General features: G+C 29.6%; 1 protein-coding gene across 3 annotated transcripts in view; it reads left to right on the forward strand.

Annotated features, from left to right (window-relative positions):
- LOC141528510 (uncharacterized) overlaps positions 1-19,346 on the forward strand; it is a 105,993-nt gene that overhangs the window by 74,677 nt on the left and 11,970 nt on the right. For all 3 annotated transcript variants that reach the window (XM_074244590.1, XM_074244587.1, XM_074244588.1), the window contains one exon: positions 6,145-6,333. In XM_074244590.1, the coding sequence (XP_074100691.1) occupies positions 6,145-6,333 (189 nt within the window). The remainder of the gene's footprint in view (positions 1-6,144; positions 6,334-19,346) is intronic.

Genomic DNA, 19,346 nt, shown 5'->3' on the forward strand with positions numbered 1-19,346 from the left:
AACTCTTGAACCAAGAATCCGATTTTGAAGAAAATGATTTTCTTGAGTCAAGAGAATAAATTCTTGAGCTAAGAAATTATTCTTAGTCTAAGAGAATTTTCTTGTTTCAAGAATTTATTCTCTTGACTCAAGAAAATAATTTTCTTCAAAATGGAATTCTTGGTTCAAGAGTTTGGTTCTTGAGTCAAATCAATTTTTTTATCAGTGTAATAGTATATTACACACCTAGGAAAGTAAAGTAAGAAATGTCTCAGATCGAATGTTTATAAAATGAACATGTGATCTGAGGATTTCTTATTTACTTCCCGAGGAGTGCATGCTATTTTTTTGCTCGACGAAGGCAGGAAGCGGCAACTCCGTTTAGCGCAGCGGGCCGAAAGTTGACGCTTCTGCCCGTCGACCAAAAAAAATATTTTAGATTATAAATGAAAAATTGGAACACTCAAACACAGAAAAAAAAATAGAAAAACGGTTGACCCTGAAGGCCATCCCTGCAACTTCCCGCTAATTCCATACCTGGGCGTTTAAAATTGCACTTATGACGTTTTTGAGCTCTTCGAGCTCAAAAATACAATTTGTGTATTATTTTGAGCTCTCCGAGCACAAAGAGAAAACTTTTCTGTGCTTTTGAGCTCTGCAAACTCAAAAGTTTGATAAAACATTATTTTTTGAATTTTTAGACCGCAATAACTTTTGAATGAATCGACCGATTTTCATGCGGTTGACGCAGTTTTCGAAACCTCATAAAGAATCGTTTGTTTGAATTAATCAAACTGGGAATTTCGGAGTAATTCCGAAAATACACTTTCTCCGGTTTTCTTCTGTTCACGATATCTCTCGAACTGATTGACCGATTCTCACGTTCTTGGCGACGATCGACACGGATTTCTAAGCTCTAATAATTATTCCATGTGATCAAAAACGATCCGAAAAGAAATGTCGAAGTTATGTAGAGAAAACACTTTTTCCGGTTTTATTTCGTTCACGATATCTCTGAAAAAAATCAACTGATTTTGACCGAATTTACGGCGATCGACATAATCTTTCAAGGTTAAAAGCTGATTAGTTTTTGGAATCAATCAGTAAAGTCGTTTAGAAGTCATTCCAAAAAAACCACACTTGAAAAAAAATTTTTTGTCTTGTTTTTTTTTAGATTTCTCTAAATCTAATGGTCCGAATCGGTCCAAATTGTATCAAGAATCTAATTTCGGCCAAGCCCTTTCGAATAGCGCCAACCACGATGGAATCGTTCGAACCGTTCAAAAGTTATAAAAGGTTTACACACACACACTAGAGTGTAATATTCAACACATAAATTTTAACAAAATGACGAAAAATTCTTTATTATATGTACATACATACATACAGACATAGTGACAACATCGTGGGTGGTTGTCAGGCAAGCTTCCTGTGACCTTAAAACTTCGAGATCTGATGAAAACTCGGATTTTTGCAAAACGGGGTAAAAACAATCACTTCCCGATTTTTGAAAATCTTCGATTTTCTTAGCGGGAAGTTAAAAATTTCTTGATTGGAGAACAAAATTCTTGGTTCAAGAAAATTTTCGGGTGCCTCAAAGAAGACCGAAGTTGTGTTGGCCGAAGTAAAAATTTTTCTTGAACTTCTATTCTTGGTGGAAGTAATTTTTTCTTAATTTAACTTATCATAAATCCTTGATACAATAAATTTTTATATTTGATCAAGATTTTTAGATACTTTAGGGAAGCAGGGCCACCTACTTTAGCTGAGAAAAAAATTTTTCTCTTGGATATTTGATAACCATTTTATATTATTTTACCGTGTAATTATACATATTGAATGACAAAAAATGATTCAATATTTAATCTTTCTATTTGACATGTTAATTAATAAAAATTTTCTTCTATTAATTTTTTGGAGCAAGAGGCTGAATTTCCTAGAAACAAGAAGATTTTCTGGACTCAAATTTTCTTGAATCAAAAAACGTATTTCTTAAAGCAAGAGAATTAATTTTTTTGGAATAAGTGAAATTTCTTGTGTCAAAAAAAAATTTTTTTTCGCTCCAGAAAATCTTAACTCAAGTGAACCTTTTTTCTGTGTACATTTTACACCTCAAGTGCGAACTAAAGTGCACCCTGTTAGCATTAGGTAGATTTAGTGGATTACGTTCCTCTAAAATCGTCCCTATTGTGTTTACATGTAATTGCATTTATATGGTCTGAAAGAAGGACACTAATATCGGCTTTCATCGATTTTTGGTGTTTTACAAAGCTTTTATAGCACAATAATATGATACAAATCCCAAAATTGATTCGGCTAAAATGAAGCTTGAAACCTATTCTTTAAGTTGAATGCCTAATTCTCAGCAACATGTTTAAATCGAGCCTATGAATTGAAGTTTTTTTGTTAGTGTCAAATGCAAATAAGTTGAATCTTCCATATAAACTATAATTACTTTTTACGAATAGTGATATTAATAACAACTCAACAATGAAAAGTATGATGTGCTTTGAATTAAACTGTAGGAAATTAGGGATATATAATAATGATTTAATATAATAGAACGCAGTGATTTAAGTTTTTATATTTAATACTTGGTCTTTATTTAAAAGACAGTGTTTTGAGAATCTTCCTTACGTTTGAGAGAGTCGTTTTATACTAACTAACAACTAAAAAAAATATTTACAATCAGGTCTAAACCTCTCCTTAAGTATCATGAAAATTAGATATGTTTTTACTCAAATATACGTACAACTCTATTAGGAAAGCGTACTTACCCATATTAACACAGAAAGAGTCCTTTGCGTAAAGCTAAAATAACAAAATAAAGAATTATAAACTAAAATCCATTTTTTTTACGGAGAATTCAACACAAACCAATTAGTGACAACAAAAGTATTTTGAAACAACGTAACTTTTGTAAAAATCAATCCTATATCAAAGAAAACAGATTTTTATAAAAATATATAACATATTCTTTTTACTCTAGATTTACCATTATTTTCGTTGAGTGTTATTAATTTTAAACTGAAGAAGCGCTGAACACAAGTGCATTCGTTGAACGTGGGTTTTAAATTCACCTTTGCATCAAAGCTCATTACGATTCTATTCATAGAACGAGATAGGATAAGAACTTGTTCTCGATTTTCAAAATCTTTATTTGGTTTGATGCTCTTTCTAACGCACAGTTAACGCTCCTTTTCCGATAATTTATGTGCAGTTGGGGTTTTGGTCGGCTTCATGACAAATCCAATTACATTGAGAACATACATATATACTGATTTATTTTTCTATGTTAAATTCTAAAAACGGTTTACATTCTTATTTTTCTGTTGTTTTCTTGTTTTTCACTACCAGGTGCATTAAGTAGTTTATGTTTAAGATTAGATTTCTGCAAAAAATAATTTTTTCATGGACAAAATTTTAGACATAAAATTTTAAGATCTTAAATTCTATCTTCTTTAAAACTAATGAAAAAACTACAATTATGATTACATGAGTGATTCAGAAATAAGAATAATTACTTCTTCCAGAATTCTAAGCATATAAAAAAATAAAAATGAATCATAATTCAAATGATGAGATAAATATATTTTTACTAACGAGACTTGTTAATTAAACAATCGCGTTATTATATCTGATGTTGGAACGTCTAACGAAGAATAATATTAAAGCCGGTAAAAAGTCGTCTGGAGTATGTCGTGAGTAAGTAAATTATAAAACCCTCAGGAAGTCATCTTAATTTCTACGAATTCAGCTGTCAGTGGCTCTCATATTTATATAATATTATATCTTTCATGAAAACATATACTTATATGTGTGTAACACTGGTTATTTTTATAAATCATGATTATTTCTTTTCTGCCCTCCGGCCGGAAAGTGGCAACATTCTGGCCTCTGCGCTAAACAAAGTTGCCACATTTCGGCTACGTTAAGCAGAAAAATAATATATACACCTTGGACAGTAAAAAGTAAAACTCGGCTTCGCCTCGGCCAACAATTGCATGTGATCTGAGACTTTTCTTATTTTACTGGCTTAGGTATGTTATATACTATTCTTAGTGTTAACAATAACATGAGAGATGAGAATCAGTTGTAAACCCACGCCGGCTGTTTATTAAGAGGCATGACTTTTATAATAATATCTTGAACATAAAATTATTACTTGTTAAAATTTAGAGTACACACGGAAAAAAGTAAACTGTAATAAATAATAGTCGATTTATAATAAGTAAAGATCAATTGAAAAAAATTACCATTTCGAACAGTAAAATCGTGATTTTAATAATCACTTTATGATATTTATCATATAAATGCTACAATTTATTTTTTACATGGAAAAAATACTATTTCAAACAGTAATATTCACTAAGTGAATGTCAAAAATGTTAAAGTATAATAATTAAGAATTTTGACGTTGATATTTATCATTTCGTATCTAAAAAATGATCGCATGATATGTAAAAAATATAAACGACAGTTACTAAATTTCTATACAAGCAACGTCGATATTTACAAAGTAAAATAGTAAATTTTAAACGCATCACTAAAATGAAACTATAATTATTGATTTGCTTGAATTGGTAAAATATATATTTCAAAAGTAGAATTTTTAATGTTTCACTTGTTAAATTCTTGTGTGGGACCTTGCCCGTCTCCTCATTTGTAAAGTTAAAGTTCTAGCAAAGAATTAGTACTATTTTTTTTTGTCAATGCGCATGACACTAACACTGTCAAGATAGTCAGTAATACATGTGGTTAATAAAACTTCTAACACAAAAGTTTTTCTAAACTTATTTATAGGGTTAAACTTAAGATGAATGAATGTGAATATGATGTGAAACTTTATCCCTCCTCCACCTTCTTTGAAAAACTCTGAAAAAAAAAAAAAGTGAAAATCAAATTAAAAAAAATTAAAAATTAAACATTAAAAAAAAAGAAACAAGTTGTTATTTACTATAGTGACAGCTACTAATCATTTATTTTTGACATTAAATTATAAATTATGGCTTTTACACTTTTGACATTAAGTTTTGTAATATTAAAATTTTTGCCACCCTGATGTCCGCTGTACTATTTAAAACTATAAAAATTAATCGGAATCCGAGTGAATTTTACTGCTTACTTTTTTCCGTGTAGCGTAAAAATGCTACTGTTTTTGATGCATGATTAAGGTCGTGTCTAAAAAAATCAGAACAATCAAAGAAAAATTAATATACTATGGTTTATTAACGCCTCAGACAATTTATACGGCGAGCATTCAAGTGTTGGTACCGCGAGACCCAATCACAATAGATCGATTACAAGTTAGGAATAACAAGTACAAGATCAATAGACCTTGTCACGACATTAAACTATTATTTTATTCACTTTAGCACCAATTTTTTAAAAGATTACTAATAATAAAAATAATTTACTGACAATATTTTTTTCTTCAAGTAGAATTTTTGTATTTCCTTCAGTTTTTTGATTTAAAAAAAAAAAAAAAAAAAAAATAGTTTTTCTATGTATAGTAAATTTTTTTTGTTTATTTCAAATAATTTTCATCCATAGGAGATTTTCATGAAAACTTTTCAGAAGCTTGTAACAAAATGTTGACAATGTTAAAATTTTTTTTAATTTTTAGTTCATAGCTGTTTGTAAGTACAAAGAAAAAATCGAAAAATAGATATTTCTGGATGTTTTTCTATTTTATAAATAATGAAATAATAAAATCATGAAAATATTAAACTTATCGTCAGAAAAGATTCACTTTTTTTAAGTGACTAGAATAAATTTTTTCTTTTTATAACTTGAAATTTTGTTTTGATATAATTCAACATGCGTCATTAACTAAAACGATTTTAAAAATTAGTCTCACAAAAGAAAAACTATTTTTTTTCATTTAGTAATATATATTTAAATAAAAACATATATTATCATGTACTATTGTATATAAAGGTAACAACTCGGCGCCACGCTGGCGAGATCGATGAACTCTAGTCTGTTTGCCGCGACCTACCTTTGTTTCTAGTGTTCTTTTAGTAGTAATCAGAAAAATCATTAGAAATAAAATTCCTTCATAAGTTCAGATGAATAATGATAGTGATAATAATTACTATGATTTATTAATAGATAAAAATAAAAATAAGCAAATCACTATTTTATTTTATTATTTTATTTCAGTGAAGGCAGGGAAAAAGTACGTGTCGCATTTCTGGGTTCGCAACCTCATCCTGCAACACCTGGTGTCCTTCTTTTCGAGCCCTTTATACCTACGACAGGTAACTTTTCAGAAATAATGTCTTCCGGCACTGCGGAACTCCTTACCACTCATACAGAGCATACGTCTCCAGCGTATCATGCTCAAATCAGGTAAATTTATATTATTTATAAAATTTAATCTAAAAAACGATCAGCTCATTGAATTTATATTTCCTATGACGTTAGAAAAAAAAATCATTAAAAAAAATGATCTTTGAAATTTCGTTCATGTTTTCAAATATGCGATCTTATTATTATCAATTTATCTTAAATACTTATTATTTTTGATTCAAGATATATTGAACCCTAATCCTCGTTGTTGCGGTTAAATTTATTAAAATTGATGATCAAAACTGCTTCAATTTAAAAAAAGAACGTTGAATATATAACAAAAAAAAAAACAATCAAAGTATCAATACTAAAAAAGTAAGTTTTAAATGACTGATAAAAAATTTATTTATGTTGAAAGATTTAAATATATTCTACTTTTGCAATGTGTTGAAACCTTTCAATATTTTTCAATAAAAATAAAAAGTAATAAATTAATTTTTTTCAATCCCTTCTTCGGGTTTTTTTTTATTTCATTAAGTTTTTTTTACCGTTTAAAATTTTTTTACTTTATATTTTTGAACCTGTAATTTCTTTTCAAAGGACTTAAACTTTCAACGAAAATTTGTCTATGCGCTTGTAAAAAACGATAGGATATGCAACTCGTGTGGTATCGCCGATTGCCAACAAGAGCAAAGTTAAGTACATGGACGAAGTAAGTGCGAACGTATTTCTTGCAAAACACCCTATTTTGAACTTAATTAACCCTTCGTAGGTCGCGTAATGGGTACTGCGCCGCCTTTTTTACATTTCATCATTTTTTCTTAACAGTATTTTAAATGAAAGTTAAAAAAAATTGCTTATTCTTTGAATCTTTCTGAAAATATTAGTGAAGATCAGATGACTTAAAGTGTTTTAGAAAAATTTTTTAAATAGAATTTTTACTACGATCAGCGCCGTGCCGCCCGGTGCGAGTAAGCGATAGACACTTTTTTAAATTTCGCTATGACCGAATGTCGCTGCTATCTCTTTTAATTAACACGGTGGTGTTACGCTCACAACGCAACCGAAATCTTTATTTGTTTAAATGGAGATTTTTTTTTTTCCCCAATTTAAGAGAAATGAATAAAATCATTTTAAGCTGAAAAGGATTCCTTCTGAGTTTTAATTTCAGAATTTAGTTATAAAAACTGAAGATAACATTCTTTTAAATAATGTAATCATAGTTATCGATCGACGATACAAAGATTTAAATCCAAAAATCCCGAAACCAAGAAAATAAATTTTTGAATCAGGCCAAACGATTTCTTGAAAATAATTATCTCGGTGCATAATCATTTATCGCTAATCTAGTTAGCTTTTTTTATATCAATAAATCGATTTCATTTAAAAATATAATATATAAATAAATATATTTGATGTTTAGTCCCCTATACACTACACGTTATAATACAACAATTATAGTTCCATTTCATCAGACCCCATGATCCCTAATTAACCGGAAATGACGTGATCCCTTTCTGCACATCATTTAAAAAAAATAACATTTCTTATTTTCTTCGTACCTTTTCATTTTATTACCGGATGATATATAAATTTATCTATCTTCATACCAAGTAATTACATCCTGTTACATATATTCAATTATATAACACATACATCAGTGTTATATACAATCCAATACATTTAAAAAACTGAGTACAAAATAATAATAATAATAAGTATTACGGTAACATTATATTATATTAATCTTATTGAGTTTAATTGTTAGCGATAGCTTATCTCCAATCAGTGTATTTGCCTCACGACATAATAGAAATCCCGATCAGTAATTAGCAGTTAAGTCGTTAAAAGACGAGTTTTCATCAGTAGTTCATAAAGCAAAAAGCAAAAATGGGAGATTAAATAAGTGGAAACAAAAAAAAAGTAAGCAAATGAAAAGCAATACTTGTAATAATAATTAAATTTCTTGCTAATTTGCCAACCAATTTACAGCCATCAAAACTGTTAAATTGGATTCCAGATAATATTTCCTTCCGTCTTCACTCTTCTCGGAAATTAAAAGACCATCTTATCTCTGGGTAACAAGTAACAAGACTCTTTATTTTATTTTTATAACTATTGCTACAGAAGGGAATTAATAGACGTGGCACAGTTGGAGATGAATAATGTGCCAAGTGAATTGGATTTGAAATCGTATCACTTATTAACAACTTATCACGCATCTTACAAACGCTCTATCAATGTCATGCAACTTAAGCATTTATATGAAAAATAAACCCACAACAATCATCATCAATCATTTTTCCGAGATTTGAACTTAAGTTCTATTTATAATTAACAATTCATTCAATCAAATGGATTACAATCACAGATCTTGCTAAGTAACGAAATTCCCGACTCGTATCCAATTTTAAGGGAAAAACAATATGTCAAATGATTTTCTTCCGTAAAATTTTCATTTTTTTTTTATTGAAAAAATTAAATCCCGGTTTTCATCATTAAATCTAAGATTAAGTTCAGAGATCTAAATTTAGTTTATCTAATATCTACAAAGTGATATTCTTAATTTTGACTGAAGCATTTTTTAATTATACCGAATCATTTTAATTTTAATTTATACATTCGGATCTCGTTCTAACAAGTTGGGGTATAAACAAGAAAATAAATAAATAAGAATTTTTTTCCCCTCCGGGCGTAAAGCGTCAACTTTAGCCCCGCTGCGCTAAACGAAGTTTCCGCTTTACGCCTTCGTCGGGGAAAATAGTATATTACACACCGAGGGAAGTAAAGTAAGAAATGTCTCAGATCACATGTAATTGTTGGCCGAGGCGAAGCCGAGGTCAACAAACATGTGATCTGAGACATTTCTTACTTTACTTCCCGAGGAGTGTATACTATTTTTTTCCCTGACGAAGGTGTAAAGCGGAAACTTTGTTTAGCGCAGCGGGGCTAAAGTTGACGCTTTACACCCGGAGGGGAAAAAAAATAGTATACACTCCTCGGGAAGTAAATAAGAAAGCCTCAGATCACATGTTTGTTGACCTCGGCTTCGCCTCGGCCAACAATTGCATGTACTCTGAGACATTTCTTACTTTCCTTCCCTAGGGGTGTAATATACTATTCTTCTTTGTTTATTAAAAAATTTGTTCAAAACGCTTTCTACAATTAGTTTCATACTGAGTGATATCTGTTTTTTTTGTCATAAATGTTATAAATATAACGACTACAAACCAAAAACTACAATCCACCTCTTTGAGAGTCTTTGAGGTCATAATAAACAATTTCGACAAGGGGCATGGACAGGTCTGATCAGGTCTGAGTGTATTAATTTAACGCTGCAGACTAGAACAAACATGAGCAGGCATGAACAGGTCTGAGCGTCTTTAACGCTTCAGACATAAACAGGCATAAGCAGGTCTGATCAGGACTAATTTCATGCCTGATCAGGTCCAATTTCAGGCCTGATCATATATGAACAAGCATGGTCAGGTCTGATGATTTTTTCCCGGGTATAAGCCATGCGCCTTAGACTACTCGGCTAACGCCACCGGTTAATCTAATATTATTTGATTGAATATCGAAAAATCACAAGTACACGAAAAAATTAAAACCAAACTGGTTATCGTTCTGCACACGGCTCAGTCAGGTGCTAAAGAAAAATAAGACCAAAATCATGTTAGCAAGTGAGTAAATCATGTGCGCGCATGACTGAATCAAGTTTTGCACTGTGCTCAGTGCGGTGCTGCACATGAATCTGACCACAGTAACGAGTCAATAGGTTCTCTTCACAATGAACTGCCAACAGAGAAATAATCAGCGCCACTGAATAGTAACTATTGTACTGCAGTACCGAAAAAAAGGGGAAAGTAAACTTTGTGGCCTAGGCCGCGGAAAAAAGGCGGTACGGTAGAGTCTCTAGAAATAAATATCTTTTCGGACGCCATCCAGCACTCGAAAGTTGAACTTTCGAAGCAAGAATGACAAAAATAATTATTTGTGTGCGCACCGGAGTCAGCCTGAGAAAAAATTTTTTTTTTGCTCGACGGGCAGAAAGCGTCAACTTTCGGCCCGCTGCGCTAAACGAAGTTGCCACTTTCTGCCTTTGTCGAGCAAAAAAATAGCATACACTCCTCGGGAAGTAAATAAGAAAGCCTCAGATCACATGTTTGTTGACCTCGGCTTCGCCTCGGCCAACAATTACATGTGATCTGAGACATTTCTTACTTTACTTCCCTCGGTGTGTAATATACTAATATATAATTATATATAAATTGGTTATATATGATTATAAATGAAAAATGGCTAAATATAATCATATCTAATCATATATGATTATGTATAATTATATATACTTATATATAACAATATTCAATTAGATATTTATTACATCTAATTAATTATTGGGTTAATTTTATGGATAGAGTATTTAATATGGTCCTATGCAATTCTCTGTAACCAATTAAAATGCAAAAAAAAAATATCTAGATATAATTTTACGGCTATAACACCAGCGGTCACCCATCCAACTATTGACCATTCTCAATGCTGCTTAACTTTAATGATCGTGTGTTTTGAAGTTTCTGTCTGCTGTGCTGCTGTCTTAGATGATAATGATTCTATGATCTACATAATAAATCATATGAGTTTATTATAAATGTAATATAAAAATTGATTTTATGATATATTTGGATAGTCATAATTCATAATTTATTTATTTTACCGAATCTCATTATAATATAACACTTATTTAAATAATAAAATTAATAATGATTTTACTATTACGTAGTAGCAGAGCAGACAAAAACATCTCATAGGAAATGTAACAAATTTTGTATTTCAGAATTATTTAAACGTAATTATAAACATCATTTTACACTTTTTGTGAGTACCAAAAAAATTTTTTTTTCAAAGAAAAAATTTTTTGTATATGTTAATTATATATAAGCATAATCGTTCTGCACTGACGGCGTTGTGTGCAGAACGATTACCAGCCTGGTTTTCATTTTTCCGTGTATATTGTGTAACTTTCTTATTGAAAAAAAAGGTTTCTAGTTTTGTGAAAAGAAAATTTGCAAGTTGTCTGTCTAAAAGTATTTTTTTTCCAAATCAAGAAAATTTTTTAATTACAAGAAAGCTACTGAGAAAAAAATTTCGATTTCTCCAACAAAAAAATAAAATTGTTGAAAATTTTCAACAAATTAACTTAAAAAAAAATTAGGAAAACGGCTGACCCTAAAGGCCATCTCTGCAACTTCCCGCTAATTCCGTTAATACATGGCCGTTTTTTTTGAGCTCTTCGAGCTAAAAAATACAATCTGTATGTTATCTTGAGCTCTTTGAGCTCAAAAAGATACCTCTTCTGTGCTTTTGCGCTCTTTGAGCTTAAAAATCTGATAGAATTTTCATAGAACACTATTTTTTGGATTTTTAAACCGCAATAACTTTTGAATGAATGAACCGATTCTTACGTGGTTGGCGGCATTCTATGCAGTTTTTTAAGCCTCATAAAGAATTTCTAAGTTTTAATTAGAATAAAGACACCCTCGCGAGAATAGTCAGGGAAATTTCCTAGGACCTCAAAACGTCGAGATCTGATGAAAACTCGATTTTCGAAAAACGGGGTAAAACCAATAACTTCCCGATTTTTGAAAATTTTCAATTTTCTTAACGGGAAGTTAAAAATTTTTTCTCTCAATGAAGGATCTTTCAGACGTGTATAAAGTTAGTTTAGTAGCGCCATGTAAAATCTGAAAATTTTTGTGCACTCTTCCGTGTAAATATCATATCTACCATGGAGAATTTTACTCCCTTGGTGCTAGTTTCTTACCTGATCTGAAACAGTTTTCAAAGAACCCGATTAATCACTCTCAAGTAATCCTTTCTGTCACTAATCAGCCCAGAAACCTCAGAGAAGCTTACTGCAAACATTGTCGGTATCTGCGCAACACATGTAAATAAGAGTCTTCGCTTTTCTTATCTATATTTATATGTATGATTCGTAGCGTGTCAGGCTAGATGTAGCATGGGACAATTGTGTCAGAAGGGATTAGCTTTGAGTTGTATTTGCAGTATTTATATCACCCATCGCAAACACCAAGTTGACTCTATATACTAGTTCACTCAACTTGATCACCCAGATGGCTACCTTACAGACTTCTAGCCAATGTTGATGGGGACGTCTACGTCTACGATGACACGAAATGCAGGATGGGTATCACTGTATCTATACATCTATACATCTATACTGTATAATATTATGTATATATGAGTGTACAAAGAAGAAGGGGGAGGATGGAAGATCGATATAGCGTGGGTGGGATGTGCAGAGGCGCTGATGTTTGCCACCAGCAGTCGTGGTACCCGCTGCACTGGTGAACATTGCATCGAATCTATTACGGTTTCAACCATTAGTTTTTTCATTGCTATGACCTTGGTGACATTTCCCCTCATCACTATGTATTTATTAGATAATCCGTAACATGTGGTCATCCTGTAAAACTAGAGACAGAGTTAAAAATTGAACAATAAATAAATAAATAAATGTTGGGATTGTTTCTACTTTAGATTTGGATATTAAACAACAATGTGAATAATTTTTTTGTGACGTAATTTCCATTTGATAAAAAATTTTAACAAAGAGCAACAACTTTGAGTGTAATGTACTAGTGCACTGTGTAGTATTTGTTCACCATTAACGTTGGCATCTAATTCTTGTGCCAAAGATAGTTTGCCAAAGAGAATATAATTTAAAAGACCGTGACCTGCCTCAGCTTATTCAACTCGATCCCTTTAACGTTACATTCGTATTTCATTTATTTTAAAATTTAGATTTTGCAATAATTGCAAAAACAAAAAATTAAAGGTATAATTTACACGAATCATAAATCATAAAAATTATTTTTGTTTTTTTTTTTTTTTATATTATTGTGTTTTTCATCGACATAACCGGTAATTTATGAATGCGCATGTGTAAATGGTAGTGCGTGACATCGAGTTACCCGCTGGCCCACATCTATCCCCTATCTGGAATGTGTGATCCATAGAAAAGTCGTCCCCCAGTCTGAGGGGTTACACTCCCGTAGAGAGATGAAATTTTGTTTTATTTTATTATTATTTTTTTCCAGTACTGGCAAATGTCACGCAATGTTATTTTAGCGACAACACAATACGACTCACATTTTTATTGCTAACGTGAATTATCACTTTAATAAATGTTAATCACTTCGGCCTTGGATTATTCCATTTGTAAATCAAGTGCCGTATTGTGTTTTTGTGAAAAATAAAAATTAACGTTGGTTGTTGGTTGTTGATTGTTAGTAAGATTTAACGTGTTACTGTTGAACGCGTGTCTATAATTAATGTTTATTACTATTGATTTAACGTGTTCTTTTAGCTAATTTGTCTCATTCTGCAAGCAGTAAACTGTAGTTTATTATAATCTTTAATTATATTTCTATAAATAATTTACTATCAATAATAATAAAGATAAGGTGATATGTTAATCTTCTCACAGTTAATAAAGCTAGAGATTGATTTAAACTGAAACCTCATTTTATTACATAAAAAATAAATCAATAAAACTGGAGTGCTTTGTGTGCGTGCCAGCTGCAATAAAAATGTTTAATTCATAAAATTATAATATTGTTCATTTGATATTTTGTTGTTCGGTAAGCGGTTGTTACAATCTGTAATTTATTAAGTTATCCAGCGAATTTCATTATTTTTTAAGTGGGAAAGCTGAAGCTTGTATTCACTGAAATGGTAAATAGGTCAGGGACTTCAGAAAATAGAGCACTAGGGCAAAAGGTATCGATAGTATCTTATTTAATATAAGCTATATAAGTTAATATAAGCTTCGTTTAGCTCTTTATAATGAAGTATTTTAACGATAATAAATTTCAATGATTTCAAAAATAGCATAAATTATAAACTTTTAATTTTTTTTAATAAATAACAGATCCATTTTGGAATTGAAGTGTACAATTATTTGATTGAATTCTAAAATAGAAAAATCGGATCTAGTTCTTCAAAGCTCAGACACACTTTGAGAAAAAAATTTTTTTGAATTGAAATTGAATTCGTAAATTTCTTATTTTCAATATTTATTTCCTTTTTTTGGGTAGAGTTGATTAGAACAAGCAAAAACTTTTCTAAATGAATGAAAACATTCTTAAATTTATTATAATTTTAGTTTCAATTAAACAACTGGCATTAGATGTTGTTTCTTTTATTTTAGTGAAACAGATTTTATTTACTGTAAATTAATTAAACAATAATACATATCCGTATAAAAAAAATTTGTTTCTGATTAACCCTGCGGGTATCTCGCATCAAAAACCTTTCACTCATGAGACTGAAAGGAACTTAGAGCGGAAGCTTGACGAAATGTTTCTAAGTGGTGAAGAGCATGTAACAAGGTCGGAAAAGAATTGAAATTTTGGAATTGAGTTTGGATATTTAATATTACAGATTCTTAGAAAAGCCGTTAAAATTTTTGAAAAATCCGTTTGGACGAGTGGTAGATCCAGTATTTATGTAACATTTAACTATTCAATTTAATGCTTCGTTCATTTAACATTAACTTTTTACACGGTGATTAGACACAAGTTTCCCTTTTTATTTTTTACTCCACTCCGGAAATCATGATCATACTATAATAACGAACAAAAATTTTGTGAATGAAATTAAGTCATAGAAGTTTTCGTGCGGGATATAACAATAATAAACTAAAATACTAGTGAATTTTTTGATGTCGAATTCTCGTGCGGTTTTACAGTAATAATAATTGCTTGCATTTAAGAAAATCTTATTTACATTACGTAATTATTTTATTTGAATATACTATATTGAATTATAAGAATATGACTTATATATCGTTGTTATATGAATTCTATACGCAATCGCAAAATTATTTTTAAATCGCAACATATTTGTAAGTTATTTGACTTACAATTTGAATTAGCGTAAACGATTCATAAGTCTTAATTTTGACTGCTTTTAACCATGTTAATATTTTCTAAATAAGTTAAAATAAGTATAATTTTCGTCAAATATTAATAAATATATCAATTGTCGATATGAGACAAAAGAATTTTTTCGATCGCAAAGTACTCTCTCATGCTTCGTATCATGAATCGTGTAATACTGAGAAATAGAATTTGGTTTCTAAACACGTCGGGATTCGAACCCCGTACTACTAATCACTTTTACCGTTACTTTAACTCTGCGCCATCTAATGAACCAATAATACTCAAATAAATGTTTCAATTTTTATAAATGTATTTTCACTTAAAGTAATTGAGCCCTGTGAGCAAAATTTCAAGAAACCTTCTAAATTTATAATATAAGTAATTAAATGCATAATGCACATGCTGTTAAAATTTGGAGACGATTTACCACGTCTAACCGAAGATAATTACAATTGAAAATGACATTTTTACACAGGCGGTATGGGAGAAGAGAGAAAAAATCGCGAAGTTTTATCATTTTTTTATTGAAGGAATTTTAAGAATTTTATGAAAAATTAATATTACTTAGATTAATATATGTATAATCACCCTAAAAATTCTGGAATTCCCTACCACTTAGTTTTTAAGAAATCATTGATAAACTAGTAAAGTAAACAAATTAAGTCATGCAGGGAAGTAAGGTAAAAGCCCCAATAAATGATCATATACTGGTACATGATCATTTATTAGAACTTTTACTTTGAGTGAGCAATAGCCCGTAAGAGAGGCAACACTAGCGAATGAAAAAGACAGCAGTAGCATAAACTATAGGTTGGAAAAGAACTACCTTAACCATTATTTTTATTCTTAAATGCTTGTAATTATAATTATTACATTTATCAAATTTTAAGGATTTAAGAAATTTGAATAATTTTAATTTAATTTGGTTAATTTTTATTTAGAGTCGGTTTTAACTGCTGTGGTCATATTGCCGACTTTAATTGTTGGGAGTAGTACGTTGTGGTTTTTATTTTGGGTTGTGAGAATCTTAACCTACGCGGCAAGGGTCGAATCTCAACCTAGCTGGTTTCTAAGACCAGCTTGGGATTCGAACCCATGCCTGGACAGTGAGTTGGTTCAAGTGCGCTATAGGCCTTGCGCCTTTGATCACTCGGCTAACGTCGCCGGTTGAAATTCAAATAATTTTTCTTGAAATTATACATTTTTCTTCTCAGTATATAAAAAAAAAAAAAATACGCTTGTAGAAAGTAACAAACGTAAAAATTGAAAACTTTAGTATCAATGATTCATTTACTTTATTATAAATATAAAAAAAAAAAAAAAAAAAAAAAAAAGAGTTTGCTTAATCTGAAGTGTTAAAAACGGATGATTTTCATTGTTGAATATTATTAATATCAACGTGGGCGTAAGCTTGTCACTGAAAAAAAAAAAAAAAAAAACGACAAGTGCTTTAAATAACCATACGACGATAGACTTATATATATATATATATATCCCACCAGTGGCATTGGGGAGTTGATACCTATGTAGTGAGAAAATTATATTAATAATACTACGTAATACTTACTCACTAACTGGTAACGAGAATGGTTTTTATTATGGTGAAATAATTTTAACGTTAAAAATAAACAAGACTTTGATATGACTTTTAAATATATTTTTTTTGTCTACCTTTAAATAATAATAATGAAAAATATCGAATGTGTAATAATTCCAAGTGGAAAAACAAAAAAAAAAAAATACAGAGAGTTTAATCTCAAATAGTGTTCCTATGAGATACAGAATGTTTAAAGATAATTAAAAGATTACTTTAATTAAAAAATATATACAATCTGTGATAGTATTATTGAAAAGTGAATAAAAATAAATCAAACAGAATGACAACTTCACATGGAGGTCATGTTTACTATGTAATAAAAGTACCTAAAGAAGGCGAAGAAAATGAAAGGTAAATAATAAAGTTAATTGAACACCTATATAATGTCTTTTGTTGATTTATTGATTTTCCTATTAATGACTTTATTGATTTATTTCTACTTCTATTCTTAAATTAGCTAGATCTTCATTACGTTTGCTTTGCTGTTTTTAATAATTAAAGTAGTTTAGTCCGTGCAATCAAACAAAAAATTTTAATTTTATAGTTTTTGTCTTTTACAATTGGTTGATTGAAAAATTTCATTGTCACATAAGTTCAAACAATCTGGAGTCACTATGTCGATGCCGAGAGTTCAAAATACGAATTTAAATTAAGATAATGTAAGGAATTTTATAGATAAATTTATTCTCAATACTATCGGTATCATAAGACCATTCATCGATTACTGAATAAAGAATTTCGCAAAATCGACTTATAGAACCAAAAGCTTAATCCCTATTTATGAATAACAAATAATTTAACTGCTATATATATTGTAACTTAACTACAGGAATAAATGGAAATGAATAAAGAAAAAAATTGATCACTTCTTTTACAATAAAGCCCATTATTTAAAACTTTTTTCTTTTAATTTGATTTCACATTATGTTTTAAAATTGATGTTATGATTCATAAAAATTAATACAGCTCCAAAAACTTAACATAATACATTATATATTGTTAAAACCATTTAATTTTAAAAAAGCACAAATTCAGGTCTTGATTTTTTTGATGATACCAAACTTGAACTAAGAAAATTAATTTTTTCATATAGTTTGTTGAAGATAAAATTTTACTTATTCTCTTAATTAAAAAAAAATGAGTAAAGTACATTAACCGGCATTAAAAATTATAAATGTAACATCAATAGTTTTTCGCTCAATAAATTTGGACAAAACTGTTTACATCGTAAAATAATACTTCAACTTGTCAATTTCATAAATGTTCTTGTGACTTTGACGACATAAGACTCACTTTGAATAAAAGATAGTAAAATTATCTATACAAAGTTATATTAATAAACTATTTAATAAAAATAAAAAATTTAATTAAAATCAAGCCACTTTTTTGAAACAAAACTAAATTGTCAATCACACTATCAAAATTCCGAAAATAAAAATTACATTATCTTTAAAAATAAGAAAATAATGATTGTAGGGGGACATAAAAATTTTCTATTAATACATAATTATTTATTGTAAACTAGAAATTTGAATAGCGCGCTACGCGCATGCCTAATTTTCAACCAATAATGATTCGTGGCCCGATTTTTGCGGGTTTCGACCTTTGACTAACTTCAAGACTATCATGTATTTTAATTTAGAGGATATTGAGATACACTATCTTAAACAAATGTCAATGATGATGCATTAGTTATAATTATGTATCAATTCAGGTTAATGATTATGATGTAAATTACCATCAAATAATAATCATGCTCGACTTATTATTACAAAAACAATACATCTAAATATAACATTGAAATCGGATATCATTTTTTCAAGAATAGTAAATCATTTTTAAATAAAATCTATCATACAATTTACGTTTATTTATAATAGAATTTCTTTCTTATTTGAATTATTAAAATTGCATTTCAAAAAGTGTAAATTTATTCATTCATGTATAAGACTTATAATTTAAGAATTTGAAAAAAAAAGTAACGATGAAACCAACCAAAAAAAATTAATATATATTAATACTAATAATAGTATATTACACCCCTTGGGAAGGAAAATAAGAAAGGCCTCAGATCACATGTAATTGTTGGCCGAGGCGAAGCCGAGGTCAATAAACATGTGATCTGAGGTTTTCTTTTTTACTTCCTAAGGGCTGTATACTATTTTTTTGTGCGACGAAGGCGGAAAGCGGCAACTTTGTTTAGCGCAGCGGGATAAAAGTCGCCACTTTCCGCCCGGAGGGCAAAAAAAAATATTTTGCATTTTTTTTTTTTCCAATTTTTCTGACCCCTTGTATTTTGTTTGAATTTTTATTCTCAAATTTTCTTATCAAATAAATTAACACTTTAATCTTAACTTATTTCCTTCAATATATTTACTTCCTATTCAATGGATATAAAAAAAATTTTTTTTAAGATATGCTCTTTTTAACTTTTCTGGAAAAATTTTTTAAAAAAATATTAAATCATAAAAGAATTCTTGAATTCATATTACACTTGCCTGTAAAAA

Source organism: Cotesia typhae, unplaced genomic scaffold, assembly GCF_013202065.1.
Source record: "Cotesia typhae breed Kobodo isofemale line unplaced genomic scaffold, CoteBio_Ctyphae contig_44, whole genome shotgun sequence".
NCBI lineage: Eukaryota > Metazoa > Arthropoda > Insecta > Hymenoptera > Braconidae > Cotesia > Cotesia typhae.